The sequence below is a fragment of the Hyaena hyaena genome, unplaced genomic scaffold (genome assembly GCF_003009895.1).
Source record: "Hyaena hyaena isolate Hyena2069 unplaced genomic scaffold, ASM300989v1 scaffold_294, whole genome shotgun sequence".
NCBI classification, from domain to species: Eukaryota; Metazoa; Chordata; class Mammalia; order Carnivora; family Hyaenidae; genus Hyaena; species Hyaena hyaena.
The window spans coordinates 1,576,460-1,593,760 of NW_024080923.1; the positions used below are offsets into that span (position 1 = coordinate 1,576,460).

The window sequence follows — 17,301 nt, forward strand, 5'->3', positions numbered from 1 at the left end:
TGCTGTTTAAATACACATTGTTGAGAGACTTTGGGTAGTAACTACTGAAAAAAAGCCTCACAGTAATATCAGGGCTTGAGGCCACTCTCTTGCCAGGGAATCTTTGAAACAAAAATGTCGATTGCCCATTATCCATTTCATACTGAATTTATTTCTGTCTGGCTATCAGGAGTTCATCCATACGTAAGATATGAGAGAAATTGATAATTTGATCAATTCAGGAAAGAAACACCTCTCTTACCGCCGGTGTTTTATTCTGGACTTGCACACAAGGCATCCTGGGTTGGCAAAGCACGGAGCTAAAGAACTTAGGGTACAGTGGAAAGGAGCAATAATTTTCATGCAAAACAAAGTAAGAGTATTACAATCGATGGCACTGCTTTCTTGTGACAGGGTCTGGGTGACATGACCGGTGCTGAGCCTCCGAGCCACCTTCTAAACAGGGTCCTGTTTGGTGGACAAGTCTCACTTACTGGATGGACGGACAACGATATTATTAGAAATGGCCGCTCCGCGTTCGTTCCTGGCCGTGCACTGATAGACCCCCTCATAGGTCTCTGCTTTCCCTTCGCTCATGATGTTGATTGTGAGGGTTCCTGAGCCAGGCTTCATGGTGACCAGAGGGTCCTTATCTATGTCAAAATGAGTACCATTTCGGGTCCAGGAGAAGCTACCCAACACATAAAGGATTAAGCTTGTTAACAATCGAGAAAAGCAGGATCACTTACTCTTTAACAAATTCCAAGCAGTTCTGTAGGTTTCTAGAAATAGCGATTAGATTATACTATTCAGTAAAAGAAGGTTCTGTACCTAAAATGTTTCACTGAGTCGTGACTTGGAGAAAAGTGCTGGCCATACATTTTAAGGTACATGTCTTCCTTAGAACTACCCGAAATCTGTCTCAAGGAAATCATGCACACAAATTGCCTGTCATTTTTCAAAGAAAATACAGAAAGTAGGTCTCCCAGGCACGCTCTCTTTAAGCTTTATTAGCATTTTTATTGTAAACTCCATTGTTCACAGAGTTCATAACCTGTCTATAAAATTTTGCCCTGGGCTGAAATGTGACAAGAAAGGCTTTCCCAAGTACTAATCCATGTGTGCACTTGGAAGCGACCAGACCAGCCTCACGTCACCAAAATGAAAAGTGTGAGCTGGGAGGAGGGGGCGAAATAGGAGTTCAGTGGTGTTCTCAATGCTGGCTGTCAAAAGTGGTAACTCTCTAAAACATACATCGTGAGAATTTTCAGTTCTAGAGATGGTTTTGTAAATTCCTTGGGAAGTATTCCAAGGTGCCAACTGAAATTCCTCCTTTTCAGTTTTGTTCATATAAAAAACTGCCTTATATAGAAGTCACAGCACCCATGTAATTAAATCCTTTATAACTAGTCACAGATCAATAGCGGCCATGCTCATACCAAAGCATGAATCTCGAAACTTTTCCGGATCACTTGGATTTCCCTTCCCACTGCTTACCCTTACGTCAGTGGTTGACCCAACATGAAGGGGTCGGAGGTGGTGGTGGGTGGAGGGCACTGAGGCAGAGGCCGGGAATGCGGCTGAATGCTGAGGTGGAGAAATCCTGCCTTGCAGGAAGTATTACATCAGTGTGAAACGGAATGGGAACTCCATGAAACGGCATCACATTCGGGCTCAGGTGCTAGAGGTTTCTCATAATATGGCAGAACGGACTGCTTTGAAGCAAACCTCTGATGGATGTTTTTGACATACTTACCTATTTACCAGATAATTTTTTTCTCAGGTGCCAGTCTGTGACAACTGGGTAAGGCTGGCAACAGACTCAGAATTGAAAGATCTAGAGGGGTGCCTGGGCAGCTCAGTCAGTTAAGTGTCTGACTTCAGCTCAGGTCATGATCTTACAGGTTTGTGAGTTCAAGGCCTGCCCTGGACTCTGTGCTGACAGCTTAGAGCCTGGAGCCTGCTTCAGATTCTGTCTCCCTCTCTCTCTGCCCCTCCCTGACTCATGCTCTGGTGCTCAAAAAAATAAGCATCAAAAAAAAAAAAAAAGTAAAGAAATGAAAAATCTAGAAACTTTCACTTCCTTCTTAAAAATCCACATTACATTCTAATAATAATAATCCAACTCTCCAAAACTCCCGTATGTTATTGCACAAGTGGGAGTATTTGCTAATTGGCTGCGGGACCTTGGCTACGGTGCCAAGCATTACCAGGCATCAGTTTCCCGTCTATAAAATCTATTAGTTGTACCGGATAACCTCTCATGTCTCTCCCAGCTCTAAAACGCTGTGCAATGCTCATGCCAAGATGCATATGGAGAATCCAGAGTACGGAGCCCTGCAAGTCTGAAAACCCACTTAGGGCTATTTTATAGACCTCTCCAGAGCAAGGACAGATCTTTGAAGTCATCAGACCCAACTTCTTTATTTTAAAGCTGAAGAAACTAAGGCCCAGAGGAAAAATGGGTGTGTCCATGCTATCAGGGCCAGAGAGCCATTAGAAGGCTTTCTTCCACATCTCGCTACAATTTGTGAGCATTTTGCAAGGGGTGTGAGTACAGAAATGGAATTTAAGGGGGTTTCCAAGAAGAACACCCTGACTTTAATTCATCTGAAAGACAAAAGCATGAACTTACACATGATACTTCAGAGATAGGCAGGACCTGAAATTAACTTCAATATGAACAGCAGTGCTTATTTTCAGTTGTGTAACAGAGCAGAAAGCACACCCACCTTGGAGGAGGCTTCCCTTTGGCCTCGCACTGGATCACAATATTCTCTCGAGGGTCAATAATGTAGTCTTTTGGAGACTGCTGAGTAATAGTTGGAGGCTGTACCACTTGATTGTAGAAAGAAGAATAATGTAAAGAACTCATTTAAGATCATCGTAAAAATCATTCCGTCGGTATCAAAATCGCCTACCCTAGACGAAATACACTCCAAACGCTTTTAGCAATTTCTACGATGGCAGCACATACCTCATTAGATTTTTGGCTAAACGTCTCCTAAAACTTTGACATCAAGCCACAACTTCCTTTTGGTGACTTTGTATGGACTCACAGAGCCCATTTTCCCCACTGCAAGTTTGGGAAGACAGTCACCAAGACAAGCTTCATATCAAGACAGTTTCTTTTCTGATGTAACAATGAGAAATTCCTCGGATTTTTTTTAGCTCAAATGATGCTTTTCAGTAAAATTTAAGTTAGGAGGTAAATGGGCATTTCCTAGGAAAGAGTAACTGACTTATAGTTCATTAGTGTGCTAATGGAAATTAATATACATTGGGAACAAATCAATTTGAGAAGTTAACATTTAAAAATGGTTAAATCAGACACTTCGCATGTCTTATTAGAGGCAGGAGGTAGGAGGTAGTAGCCACAAAGGTAAAACAATCTCCTTTAGAAGATGAGTGGAATTGGGAAGTGCCCTGTTACAGGAGGCAACATTTCCAGTTTGCTCTTCAAAGGGTTATCCAATCATTCATTTTCAAATCGTATGGGGAAATTGTTCTGACCCAGAACCATTAAATCTGAAGGAAGCCGGTTTTCTGCACGTCCAATGCTCAAGTCGCTCGTAAGATCACCATGTCCTTCGTGTGAGATCAGGATCACAGAATGTTAGAACAGGAAGGAAGGAGAAATAATCTATTTCAACTTCGTATGTTGCTCAGGGCAACAAAATGGCTTGACTGGGAAGGCACGTGGCAGAGACGGGAACCAACGCCTCCCAGTAGAAGCTACTGCCTTGTGCAATGCCAGGGGGAGCCATTTACATAGACCGATGGTTTTCAACCGAGGGTCCCCTCGGGGGACACAGGGCCATCTCTGGACCACTGTGGCTGTCACCCCCGGGCGGGGAAGTGGTACTGCAATGTGCTGGAGAGAGGCCAGAGGTGCCACTAACCATCTTACAGGACAGTCCCCTCCACCCAACGAAGACTTAGCTAGATCATTTAAGCTTTTCATGTTCTGGTTCGTCCCTTTCCTCCCCGCCCATGCTCTGTGCTTCCTGAAACCTCTTCCACCTGCCAACCGAGCATCTCCCGAGGCTTAGTAATGGCCCTCTGCTCTGGTCTCTCCTTACTGCGGTTACGTGTCGCCAGGGCTAACTTGAACACTTCTGCGCCTCATGTCCTATAAATCTGCAAACATGATTCTGTCGGCTTGTCTTGTCTCTGGTCTTGCCGCCGTCCGCCCCCACGGGCACGAAAACGCCGGCTCTTACTAAATATCCAAATAACACCCAAAGTATGGATGAAAAGCAGGGCTCATGACTGTCCTCCTTACTGCGCGCCCACGAAACGCTGGATACTCAGCACTGTCACGTCCCCTCCATTTAGCAAGAGCCCCCCCCCGCCCCCCCGCTCCCACCCAGCCCGTTCCTGCCTCTGCCACGTCGCAAGAAACCTCACTCTTGCTGCCCCATCAGCTCCCGGCGCTGCTTAGTACTTCGGTCTGGGGGTTAAGAATCAGCCTTTGCCTCTTCCCAGCAGTGAGGCTTCAAGCCCGTTTAACTTCTGCGAGCCCTCGTTTCCTTCCGGGGAAAACGGGGCTTACAAGTGCTATCTGTGGGGTCTACTTCCAAGGGTCACTAGCAGGATGAACTAAAAGAACGTGTGCAAAATCCTTAGGACGTGCCAATGCCGTAGTGGTCCAGGCTAGCTGTGTGTAGATGAGGGTCACAATCATCTTTATTATTTATTATTATTATTATTTTTATTATTAATTATTTATTATTTGGACCAGCTTCATATTTGAGCACTCCTTTAGGCTCCGGGAGTATAGAGTTCGGGATGATGGACAGAAGCCTGGAATTTCACACCAGGTGGCCGATGAGGGGACTCTCTTAGGGGCACCTCCGTCCAATTCCTTGTATCTTTCTGCAAGCGACAGAGGTCTGGTGGCTTCAAACCCAGAACTTGTGTCCGGGTGTCTGCAGCAGAGCTGGTTAGATGCCATTCCTGACTCCCAGGCCCTTACAGTTTACACACGCCTCTGAACAGTGCTTCAGTCACCTGACAACGGACGAATGCTTCGAAGTACTGGGCAAAAGGTGATTTTACTCGGTTTTCCTGGTTAATCCAATCTCAAAGGGTTTTCAAATGCCTGAAAACTATTTCTTTTTTGCAAACTATGTTTCAGGAAGATACTAGAGGCTGCCCTACTCACTGCCAGAGATAGCAGAAGTTTCGCTCAGAGCAAGCCACTCGGAAACGATGGGAGCCGGGGCTGCTTATTTGTTGTTTGGACTCTTCAACACAGTATGCAAACTCACTGGGCCATTATACTGATGGAACGCTGGTCCATACAGTCCTCAGGCCAAAGAAGTGTGGCAAGGGACCGAGCTGCTGACTCGGGCAAAGCATATGCATGAGCTCACCTTCTGAACGACACCGAAAGACATGCCTTTGGCCCAGCAAGCATTTCATGGCATTTAGAACCAGACAGTAATTTCCTTTAAATGTGGTGAATTTTCTCATTGAGTTACATCAGATGCGAATCAAGCTTGGAAGTTAGTAGAGCAGAATATTGGCAAAAGAAAGAGTAATACCGGAGTCCTCAGAATTCATGCAGGGAATATATTAAACTTGCTTCTTGGTATTTAAAAGCAATGTTTAGCCACAGTAAATGCACATGCTTAAAATGACGTTAGTCACAAATCCTAAGGTTGTGCATTCAATTCACAGCAGTCATTCAAAAACAAAGACACGGTCAAGTTTTCACACTGCCTAGTAATTATAGAAAGACACTTACAGTCTTCAAGAAGTTTTGCTTTTTCCCCATCAATATCAGCAGGTGAGTGGGCAAACAGGATTAAAGAAAACCAGATGTTAGTAATAAGAACGTTAGAACCCTGGAGATAAAAGGGGCATCTCGTCTATTTGGTCTGACCTAAAAAACCAGTACAGTGAAAATGGAAATCGTGAGGTTCTAAAAAGAAGACACTCCCAGTAATGGCTTTGTTTAGTCCTGTAGCACAATCTCGCATAAAATGTGGAAGAACAAAAGGAATGCTGTAGGCAAAAAAAAAAAAAAAAAAGAAAGGATTCTTCTAGGAATAGGGATGGCTAATTCCATTCCATACATGTTGTGTTGGACAAGTAATTATGTTCAATTTGAAAAATCGCTGAAATCTACAATTAATCTGAGTTGTCACATACTGTGTTGCGTCTGATCCTATTATCCCAGACATCGCTATGTACGTGGTCATAATACCTAACAATGGGACAGCTCTACAATGACGGGGCTCCCTCTGCACCAAATCCAACACTGATTTTTTTTTTTCTTTCTATTTCTGTGGTTCATCTCCAAGTTAGTAGTGGAACTTCTCAGCTGGTCACATATTTCTGCTTCAGAATCCCTCCTCATCCAAGGGTTGCCGGGGCCCACATCAAGGAGCAGTTCAGACAGAAGGGGTGTGAGGGACAGGGGCGGGGAAGAAATTACACTGGCATGCAATTCAAATGATCTGCCGTGCTGCCTGTCACTGCCACTTGTAAAGGTTAATACAGGAGCTGGGTTGTCTGTGACTTTCTTTTCATCATGGTGATGCCTCTTCTTCATTAGCAGCGGTAATTGAGTTAGCGGTAGGTGACTGCTCCCCTCTGATTGTTAGATTAGGCAGTCGGATTCAGGGAGAATATATTTAACACAAGAGAGAACAGAAGCCCATTTCTCTCAAGGGCTTTTGTCTCCCTCCTACCTCTCTGTCAGGGCAAATGCTTACGAAGGCAATGCAAGTCCGCCGGCCCTAGCCAATCAGACGATTTTGGTTTTGTTCTGTTTATTAACTGAAATGAAGGCCAATGAATGAATACTCTTTGAAAAATGAAAAATAATGATAAGTAAATAATAATGAACAAATATTTTTTTGAAAATAAATAGATAAGTAATGAGATGTTGCATCTTATCACCCATTAGACTACAGATGGACAGCAAAGGGAGTCGCTAGAGCGTGGGGCAGACCACATCTCTTCTTAATGTCTTCCCGCCGGCACTTGCAACCTCCTTTGGCCAAAAAAAAAAAAAAAAAAAAAGACATTCCCAACAGTGGAATAGCCCCCAAGGAAGCACTATCTTCCTTGCACCTTGGAAAGCTTGCCAAGCCAATGTCCTAGTCAGGAAGCGAATGGATTTAAAGAGGTCACGCAGATCAAGAATAAAGGATGAATCTGAAGTATAGTAACTGTCCAAATCTGAAATTCTGCTTTCCATTGTAAGAGAAGGGACCGATTGGAACCCAGCGTTATCTTTATTTTTCATTACCAGGCCGCCCAGGGCAGGGAGAAGGCAGCGCACGCTCTATTATCAGGAAAGGGCTGGGGGGCTGGGGGCTAATACAGGAGCGGCCGGCTGTCCCATTTTAAATCGTGTCTTTGTAGATGACTTGCTTTATTCTCAAAATGTACCTTTTGGTCTTTGATCACCTCTTTTAAGCCCAAGATCTCTCTCTAGGCTGCAGAAAAGACACATACATATCTTACATCCAGACTCCTATTTAAAGGGACTTTGGCCTTGCTGGAATGAAGAGAAATGGATTATGGGTAGTCTGGGGATACTAAGGGGCATGGGATTGGCTGAGAAACCATCCCCCAATCTTTCCAGAGCGCTCTGAGCGCATGAAGGGAGAGGGTGGAGTGGCCGGGCGGGGAGAAGTGCCGAAGTCTTATGACCATTTTAAAGCAATTCATAGAGTTTTCTCGTGCGGCTGCTTCAATCAAGAGTCTCCTATTGGGAGGATCAGGAGAGCCCACGATTCACTCCTCCATCCACCACCCCCCCCCCCCCCCGCCCACGGTACACAAAAGGCACCCGAGGAGGAAGAAAGATAATGATAGGGAGGGGACAGTGGTCTGACCAGTTCAATGGCCATTTCTATGGTGAGACTCTTTATAAACACCAGGTGCTGGAGGTAAAAGCCAAATTAATTTTGATTAGCTCTTCAGTATCACACAGACACCTTCTCCATTCACACAGCTCGCAGTGATGGGAAATGGGGGGGAGGCTTTGACTCCCGGGCCTAACAGCTTTGAAACGTTAATACTTACGATCAAGTGGTACTTCTAATGCACTAATCATCTGGCACAGGTAAAGAATCAGGGCCACTCTGCCTGCGGGTAAGCGCTTCTTTCTCGGCATTATTTTAAGCTGCATTCGCTGAACTCCTGCTGAGACCCACAGACAGACTTGCCTTTTCTTCTTTTGCCAAAGATTTGCGTGGCACAGTTAAATAATGTTCATGCAGGGAACTGAAAAAGGAAAGGATAAGAATGATAGTGTTTTAAAAAAAGAAGGAATCGAGACAGGTCTGCAGCACGGAAAATCAGTTCTGTATTATACACGAACTCGAAAAAGGAGCTAACGTTTAAATATTTAACTCTCGAGGCTGGAAGAGTCATTTATTCACACGGCAGCTAAAATCAGGTCAGAAGTATTTGCAGTGATGTCGAGCAAAATCTATCTACTTGGCCATCCCATTACGGTTTTCCAATTTAAAAAGTCGCCATTTATATTGGAGGCTACCATGTCATTCCTACTAGAAAAAGAGCCGGGCTTATAAATCGACTGGAAAGTGTGCATTTAGAGGGAAGGCCTAATGGCTTCTCCATTCTAGAGACTGTCTTTGGGAAAGTTGAGGGCACTGTGTCAATTTTGCTTCAAACTCCAACCACTCATTTACCAGATAAACCGCCAACAATCAAGGCCTCCCCCTTCCCTCCCTGCGGCTACGGCAGCAGGTAAGCCCGGGGTTCCGAGTGCTGGTGCTTTCTCATGACACTCACCCTCTTCAACAGCGGGATCTACTACATACCGTTCAGTATACCCTTAAACAGATAATCGAGAGACCTCAGTGCTCTGGTCGCAATGTCTCCTGCCAGCCTCGTCCCGTCTTGTGGGCATAAAGCTTTCTTGTTTGTTTGTTACACTGCTTCTGTTTCTCTTTTTTGGATCCATCCTCCAACATGCCCTGAATTTTCCCACCTTCTTGCCTTTGTTTACTCTACTCCTTTTACCTGAAATGCCCTCTCCACCGTATTTCCTATCAAAGTCCAATCTATTTCTGTATAGATCAGTTAAAATTGCAGCATTAGCTGATCAACCAAACTAGAAGTCTCTTCACCCCAACTAAGAATTCCTGAAGTTCCTTGTGTTGGTCTTTTTCAATGTTTATTTTTTGGAGACAGAGAGACAGAGTATGAGCAGGGGAATGCCAGAGAGAGAGAGAGAGAGAGGGAGAGGGAGACACAGAATCTGAAGCAGGCTCCAGGCTCTGAGCTGTCAGCACAGAACCTGATGCAGGGCTTGAACTCACGGACTGTGAGAGCATGACCAGAGCCAAAGTTGGACGCTTAACCTACTGAGCCACCCAAACACCCCTGAAATTCCTCGTTTTAATCATGACATATATTAAACAGATATATACAGAGATAGACTTTTTTTTTCTTTTTGTATGCATGCCCTCTCCCTTAATCCTTCAGGCAAAGGTGGTGCCTCTCTTACTTCTGTGTCCCTCGCCCGTCACCTAACATAGTGTGCCTTGCGCACGAACGTGTTCACCCCACCCAGAAGAATGTGAGCACAAACACACGATATAGACCTCCGTCCCACAGCCAACCCCTGCCTGGGATGACAGATTCAATCGTGACTTCTCATTAATGAAGACAGAGGGGAGTGGCCAAAGGCTCTCTCAAGAAGATAGAGGGATGTTGTTATTACAGAGGAGGGTAGCTCCCGAGGCTTAATTACTGAATGATTTGTGTGATTTTCATTGTTTGTGTAATTGTGTCTTTTTTTTATAATACCCGTCTTTCCCAGTAAACTGAAAGCCTCCTCAAGGTAGGGGCTGCATCTTTACTGTTCCCTATTGTGTCTCCAGAGCCCATCACAGTGCCTGGCACACGGTAGGGAGTCAATAGATATTTGTAGAAGAAAAAGAATGGGAAAAACGGGAAGGAAACAGATTTCAGATCTTTGAAGATGAGGTTGTATTCAGACAGTCTGACCACCGTCTACCTATGGCTGTATTTATATTTATCCTGCCAGGCTTGAGACCCCAACCCTTGTCTATATGGTCAACCTAGTTATTCCCGTCTATGGAATACAGCTTAAATGTATAAAAGGAAAATGAAACAATGCTGATAACATGTTTCACTAGCAACTGAGTTCTGACGTGAACCCAATCGCAATTGTAGCTGGGACACTTCTTGGTAAACAAGTACCAAAAACAACTTACTATGCTACACAGAGACATTATATGTATATAAATACTGTTTTTTGAATGAAACATCCATATTATGTGGTTTCATTTAAGAGCCAAGAAATTTATTTGTCTTTCCCTTTACAATATATGAACAATCACGTCCATTAAACATCAAGAGGCAGACTGAGAAGCTCCTTCAACTATTTCCAACCAAACTATACACCAGATGATCTTTCTCTGTGTGCAAAGTGTTATCTGTATCATTCAATCAGGTTTACTTAGGTCTCTCGTGATTTTCCTGTTGAAACACCAATTCTGAATTTCATCATAAACTTTAGGGAAATTACAGAAAAAAAAAAAAGGTGCAATTGGCTCGAAAACAAGTTGATGTTACTTACACACTACTCAAATGGAGAGGAAACTACAGAGTCCAATACCAAGAAAACAAAACAAATGACATACTTGCCTGCTTTCTATGTCAGGCTAATCTAGTTTATTTCACTTATATGCCTAGCTCTCCGATGAGGTGCTGGGGAAGGAAAAGCCTTTCCAAAAGATGCACTAATAAACTGTAATGCCCACACGATCTTAAGCAGCCACCTACAGTTTCTAAATTCTTAATTTATTATTAACTTTGCCTGCATGCCTTAACTCTCCATCCTTCAAAAGAGAGGAAACTGCTAACTAATTTCATGGACAAGGAACGATCTTTCGACCTGTTCTACCTTCTCAGATACTGTATGGAATAAAATATTGCCATTAAATCACAGGGCTGCCTAAAGAAAAAAAAATTAAACTTGTAAGAAAAACTGAGAAGGGACTTACTTGGAGAGCCATGAGTAAATCCTCACAATGAGAGGGGGTGGTGAGCTAGATGAAGTCTTTCTTTGGAAGCCGGAAGTTAACTGCATCAACTGCCACGAGACGGTCTCCAGTGCAGCTTGTCTGGAGAGGACCCAGAGCCACTGCCCTGCCCATCCTCAGACTCCTGCCTATGGAAAATCACTCACTCCTCCTACGTGTGCCATCGGAGGTGAAAAACTCAACGCCTAAGGACAGCATTAGGTCCCCAGCACTCAGTCAAAGTGAGAATCAAATACAGCTACAGAAAATTGAGCTTACTTTCCGGAAGACTGATGTGCTCGGCATGTCTCACAAAGGCAAACGACTGCTTCTGCGCTCTCAGTACTGATGTCAACGCCCTGCCCAGCTAGGAGCCCATCTGCCCTGGCGTGCCACCTTGCAAGATGACGGTCGACCTCTCCCACCCGAGAACCGTGAATCAACACTCCCCTGCTTACGTAATCACGTTAAACCCACTCTGGGTGAAACCCCACTTTGAAGTAGCAGGCATCACCTTTAGCCAAGGCTAACGAGTATGTCAGTACAACACAGCCTGAAATGGACCAAAAATATCTACACAGACATTTTAAAGCATGCTGGAACGAGGCAAATGGTAGGTCGGTCTTCAGAATATAATTCGCCCTGATATTTAAAACCACATATATTGTTAAAATGACCCCGGACTATTGATAAACAGAAAAGCCTTTTAATATTTCCCTTCGTTTAATTCCATTCAAAGCAACTCTGCCTGCTGCCTACAGATGGGGAAGAAAAATCTCCCTTCTTTGGTTAAACTTTTCATCACTGGAAAAGAAATACGTGTCAAGGTTCCCTTATTACTTTTTGCCTAAAATGCATATTACATCGAAGAGCAAATGCTCTCCTGCATTGTTTACCATATATTTTATTTTTATTTTTATTTTTTTACAAATAGTTTATTGTCAAGTTGGTTTCCATATAACACCCAGTGCTCATCCCCACACGTGCCCTCCTCCATGCCCATCACCCCCCTCCCCCACACACACACAAGACCCAGTTTGTTCTCAGCATTCAAGAGTCTTTCATGGTTTGCCTCTCTCCCTTTCCCCTACCCAGATGGCCAAAAGACACATGAAACGATGCTCAGCCTCCCTCCTCATCAGGGAAATACAAATCAAAACGACACTGAGAGACCACCTCACGCCAGTCAGAGTGGCTAAAATGAGCAAATCAGAGGACTCTAGATGCTGGCGAGGATGTGGAGACACGGGCCCCCTCCTACACTGTTGGTGGGCATGCAAACTGGTGCAGCCCCTCTGGAAAACAGTGTGGAGGTGCCTCAAAAAATCAACAATAGAACTCCCCTGTGACCCAGCAATAGCACTGCTAGGAATTTACCCAAGGGATACAGGGGTGCTGGTGCACAGGGGCACATGGACCCCAATGTTCACAGCAGCACTCTCAGCAATAGCCAACATGTGGAAAGAGCCTAAGTGTCCATCAACGGACGAATGGATCAAGAAGATGTGGTTTATCTATACGATGGAATACTACAAATGAGAAAGAATGAAATCTGGCCTGTGTAGCAACATGGATGGACCTTGAGGGTGTTATGCTGAGTGAAATAAGTCAGGCAGAGAAGGACAAATATCATACGTTTGCACGTATAGGAGGATTAGAAGGAACTTACCATATATTTTTAAATAATTCATATTCATCCCAAGAAACATAGCTCTTCTGTTACCCACTTAAGAAGCCTCGTCATTTGAAAGAAATCTTTGTTTTCCTCTCAAGTGAAAGATGAAATTAGTTTAATTAAGAAAATATTATCAGCTTTTAACCAGAACCGGAAGGCCATCCATCAATCCCCATTTCATTCTGGACTGTTTTTCCTTTTTCGCGTCCCAGAACGGGTGGTTCGATGCTGACTGAGCAGTGTAACACGATCTCTCCTCTAAGCCAATAAACAAATATGCCTATGTGACTCGATGCCCTTTGGCACACTAATTGTTGCTTTGGTGACCCGTCAGTGTCTGGCTTCACTAACTGGCCACACTAACCGGTGTGGCATCATCTTGACTGTGAAAGGCGTTTTTCAGCAGTCAACTTGGGGATGGTTACTTCCTATATTTTGTTAAATATTTACCATAAGAATGAGTGCGTTAATGCCCATTTGAGCCCATGCTTGCGCTTTTCAATCACAGATTTTTGAGTCAGAGACTATGGAAGGAAGGTCAATGGGAGGTGGACAATGACTTTGCATAATGAACACATCAACAAAGTACACAGCTACATTACCATGAAAACGCCTCAGAAAAGGTAGTCTGAGATTATGTGGCCACAGCGATTGTTAATGGCCTCTTCAAATAACAAAGCCAACTTTGTGAAATACCGGGGAACATGTTTCTAATTTCCTCCTAGCCCAAAGGGATGTCTTAGGGAAGGGTTTTAACAAGGAATCTGGTACCTAGAACCTAGAGTAGCATTCAAGGAAAGATGGACAATTAACAGGTGTTTTTACCCAACTAATAGATGATAGAACACGCCTTGATAACAGTTCACGTCTTCGTTCCTCAGAGCATTATAACTGGTTACCTCATCTGATATCCATGGAAACGCCAGAAAATGGGGAAGCAGGTACTGTGCCCACTTAACAGATGAGAAGAAAGAAAAAGCCAATCACAATGACTGTGATTCATTGAGCACCTTCCACGTGCCAGGAATCACACTGAGTTTGCTCCATGCATTCACTTATCTCATCTGTCAATAACCCCAGAAGGGAAACAATTACACCTCCCAATCTACAGAGCCAGAAGCTGAGGCACAGAATGGTACAGTCACCTGCCTAAGGACACACAGCCGGTATGTAAAGGGCCAGACCTAGAGCTCCGGTTCTGGGAAGTTTGGAACTTCCAGCCAAACTTCTGGCTCACATCACCTCACCCTAAGGAGCCCTTAGCATTTCCCTCATTCTCATAGCTTCTGATTTTGCATTTAGCTAAGAAGCAAATAGAATTACCAAGTCAGTCACTGATGCTAAAAAAAAAAAAACAAAAACCCTATTTGTTTCTGAATAGGTATATATACACACACACACACATATATATATGTATATATACACATCTTTATGTGGGAGTCCACATGAATAGTGTCAGCTGGAATTTAAAGGAATTGCTAGTGAGGACAGCTTGGACAAGACATGCTTTACAAAGTTAATTTTAAAAGTAGGCAATATATGCACACAGTACAACATTCATAAGGTACAAAAGATCATAAATTCAAAGTAAGCAACCTACTTTCTCCCTGAGAGGGTTATTATTACCAAGTTTTGCAAATCCTTCTAGAGCTATTTCATGGTAAGAAGTATAAACATACGTAAAACGATATTTTAAGGATCTCTTGAATTTAGAAAAATTTATACAAGCCCTTTCGTCTGTGAAGTTAGAGCTTCAAAACTACCAACGCCTTCAAATGAGATCTAGCCTTTTGCAACCCATGACATTATTTGGATGGTGGCTTTTTTTCCACATGTCCTTTGCTGAGCAGAGTCAATTATGAGAAAGGAAACAGTAGGCAATAATATAATTGAGAGATCTAAGACAAAGGATAAAGCATGCTTAATGAAAAGTCCATGTGGGTGACACTGATAGCGACCCTGACCAACGATGGTACCCGTCACACTTGTACAGGCAGCTATCTGCTGACGGCCGTGAGGATCGGCTGGAAGCGTAGGAGGGCTGACTGGAGATAGAAGGATGGGTGCAGCGCCTCTCAAAGGAAGATTTTCCCCTCCTGCCTCCAAATCCAATCACTCCAAATTAACTATGAATGGGGGGGGGGTGGCTCGTCCACTCTGAATGCTGGCTATGCTCCCTTTGTCCTTCTGCGTTGACACCCCCCCAACACTGACCACGGCTGGAATAACCAGGGGTGGGGGTCTGACCGAAGTGGCAGCCATGGTGAGCGTGTGAGATGACTGGGCTGTTTTAAAGGGCTGAAAAGTGACCGACCGAGTGGTAACGAATTCCTCTCTCTGGGGGAGGGTAAGTATGAGGCAGAAAGGGCGAGTGAGTCAATAGTCTGGAGCAGTAACAAAGGCCAAAGATCATACAGAGGCAAGGCAGCACGAGAGGGCGTGAGTAAGCAGAGGACAGGGGGTGTCAGGAGAGGGAAGCCGGTGGCAGCGACAGGGTCAGTATAAACAGGGACAGATTGTCGCTAAGTGACTGCAGCATCACGGAACACGTGATAGGCGGTAACAAGTGCCTCCTCCTCTTGAACTGTGATAACCAGGCCTCTAAAACTCCCGGTACGCCAAGCAATGTCCCAGTCCTCTGTGAGATTTGCCAGAATAAGTGGTTCTGGTTGAAACGTCTTCCTGTCTTTCTTCCATCTTGTGAACTGAAATAAGCCTTCGTTCAAGCAGGCCAGGTAGGCCATTACCTGGGCGGCCCACTCCTCACAGCATCCATACCCTGCAGTCGCCTCTCAGAATGATGCTGCCTTTGGTCACGTGACATACTTTGGCCAATGGGAATTATGCAAGCAGAGGCGTGGTGAGCATTTGTACACTGGGGCTTGGAGTCTCGTACGATCACTCTGGGAAGCCTTAGCTGCCCTGCCGAGTGATGAGAGGCAGGTGGAAAGAGACCTGGGGAGATGAAACACCATCGCAGACTTTCTGGGCCCACCTGAGCTCCCAACTGAAAATCACTGAGCAAGTGGCTTGTTAAACAATATGCGCCAGCAGAGCCATCTGAGAACGGAGAACCAGAGACTGATCATCTGAGGGTTAACAAACCCGCAGAATCATGAAAAATAACACATTGCTGTTTTAAGCCACAAAACTTGGGGGTGATTTGTCACATAGCCATAGACATCTGGAACAATTCATGAGATAAACTGAGACAGGCTGTCTCTTTTAACCAGAAAGACCTTAATACACACGCTGGAGGGCGCTGATGAGTCCCATGCACAGATCTTAGGAGGTTACAGCTGGAGCCACAGGGAGTCTAAACGAAGAGTCTGGCGATGTAGACTTCCCCTCTGAAATGATCTCCATTCCATTTCCTCCTGAACGTACTTTCTTGTATACATATTGGTACAGCCAAGAGGCACAGACTTAAGTTAGTTTCTCATGCAAAACTTAGGACAGTTACCACTGACATCAAACAAATTTCCTTGCACAAAAATAGATGTGGGTTATGCCTAATTTAGAGTCCTAGATATTATACCAATTGATTTCTAATGCAGAAAAAGCAAACACCGAGCTAGAGAACAGGGTGAGAGAGAGAGAGCTCAGCATTCTTAGTCTACCCTTCCCACCTTCCCGTCTCCATGAATCAGACCAGGATTCTGAGTCTTGGTCCTGGCTTCTACTGGATCCACTCCCTCTCCTAGCAAACAGGGAATCTGAAAAAAGTGGGAAGGAGAAAGAGAGAAGCCAAGCCTTACAGCCAGGTCTACTCCTCCATCGCAAGGTCCACTCCCTGTTGGTTTCCTTCGGATTATAAACCAGAAACAGAAGTCCCGATTTTTAAACATTGAAAGTTGGGAAACTGCTGGCTCTAAAGGCGAGGTCTGTGAAACGGAAATGTAATTCTGAATACAGGTCTTGATAGTCATATATCTGGAAACATCTGTTGAGCCACAGAAACAAGCCAGGGCTCTACTTATCTTCTTGTAAAGTGAGATTTCCACAAGTATCAGAAACAGCTTATTACAACCTCCAGCGTAAAAGGCCTTACAGGATATTAGTATTCTAAATGGGCAACGTCTTATCCATTTGTCAAGTAGACAAAATGGCAGCCATTTAATAGTAGATAATAGCATTTGGGAGGCCTGGCGGACTAGTCACTTAAGAAAAAAAGTCACATTTCAAAGATAAGAAGCCAGGATTTATTAACTGATATTCCTGCTAAATGGTCTGAGCCATTCAGAGTGGAGACGCAAGGCATGGTTCAAATCTCTTTGCGCGCTGCTCTCCCAGTGCGCCTGCGGGCAGGTTCGGGGAGAAGAGAGGGAGAGAGGATTAGCCGATAGTGCAGGGAGAAATGAGCCCAGTGGTCCCAATGCTTAGCACAGGGCACTTTATATCTCACTCGTGCCAACGTCCAGTGTGGGCGGACTGGGGGCTCTGCTCCAGGCCGACGGCAGTGCCACCATTTTGTAGTGTTGCCGTCTCATCGTGTGACTTCCAGAGTCCCCATGTTCTCCTACTCTCAACGGCCGCCACCCAGAGGGGACACACACATCGTCTGCTCACGACCCATCGGCCAAATGTAGTCAATGACTCTGGAGA

General features: G+C 44.6%; 1 protein-coding gene across 14 annotated transcripts in view; it reads right to left on the reverse strand.

The window, feature by feature from the left end:
• NRCAM (neuronal cell adhesion molecule) overlaps positions 1-8,213 on the reverse strand; it is a 79,055-nt gene extending 70,842 nt beyond the window's left edge. For 8 of the 14 annotated variants that reach the window (XM_039247238.1, XM_039247235.1, XM_039247233.1 and 5 more), the window contains exons 1-4: positions 8,026-8,213; positions 5,732-5,749; positions 2,712-2,817; positions 474-670 (exon numbers count right to left, since the gene is read on the reverse strand). In XM_039247238.1, coding sequence (XP_039103169.1) covers positions 474-670; positions 2,712-2,817; positions 5,732-5,749; positions 8,026-8,131 — 427 coding nt within the window. In that variant the 5' untranslated portion in view covers positions 8,132-8,213. The remainder of the gene's footprint in view (positions 1-473; positions 671-2,711; positions 2,818-5,731; positions 5,750-8,025) is intronic. The other 6 variants (XM_039247239.1, XM_039247237.1, XM_039247232.1 and 3 more) reach the window with 1 other exon arrangement.
• Positions 8,214-17,301: the final 9,088 nt, after the last annotated feature.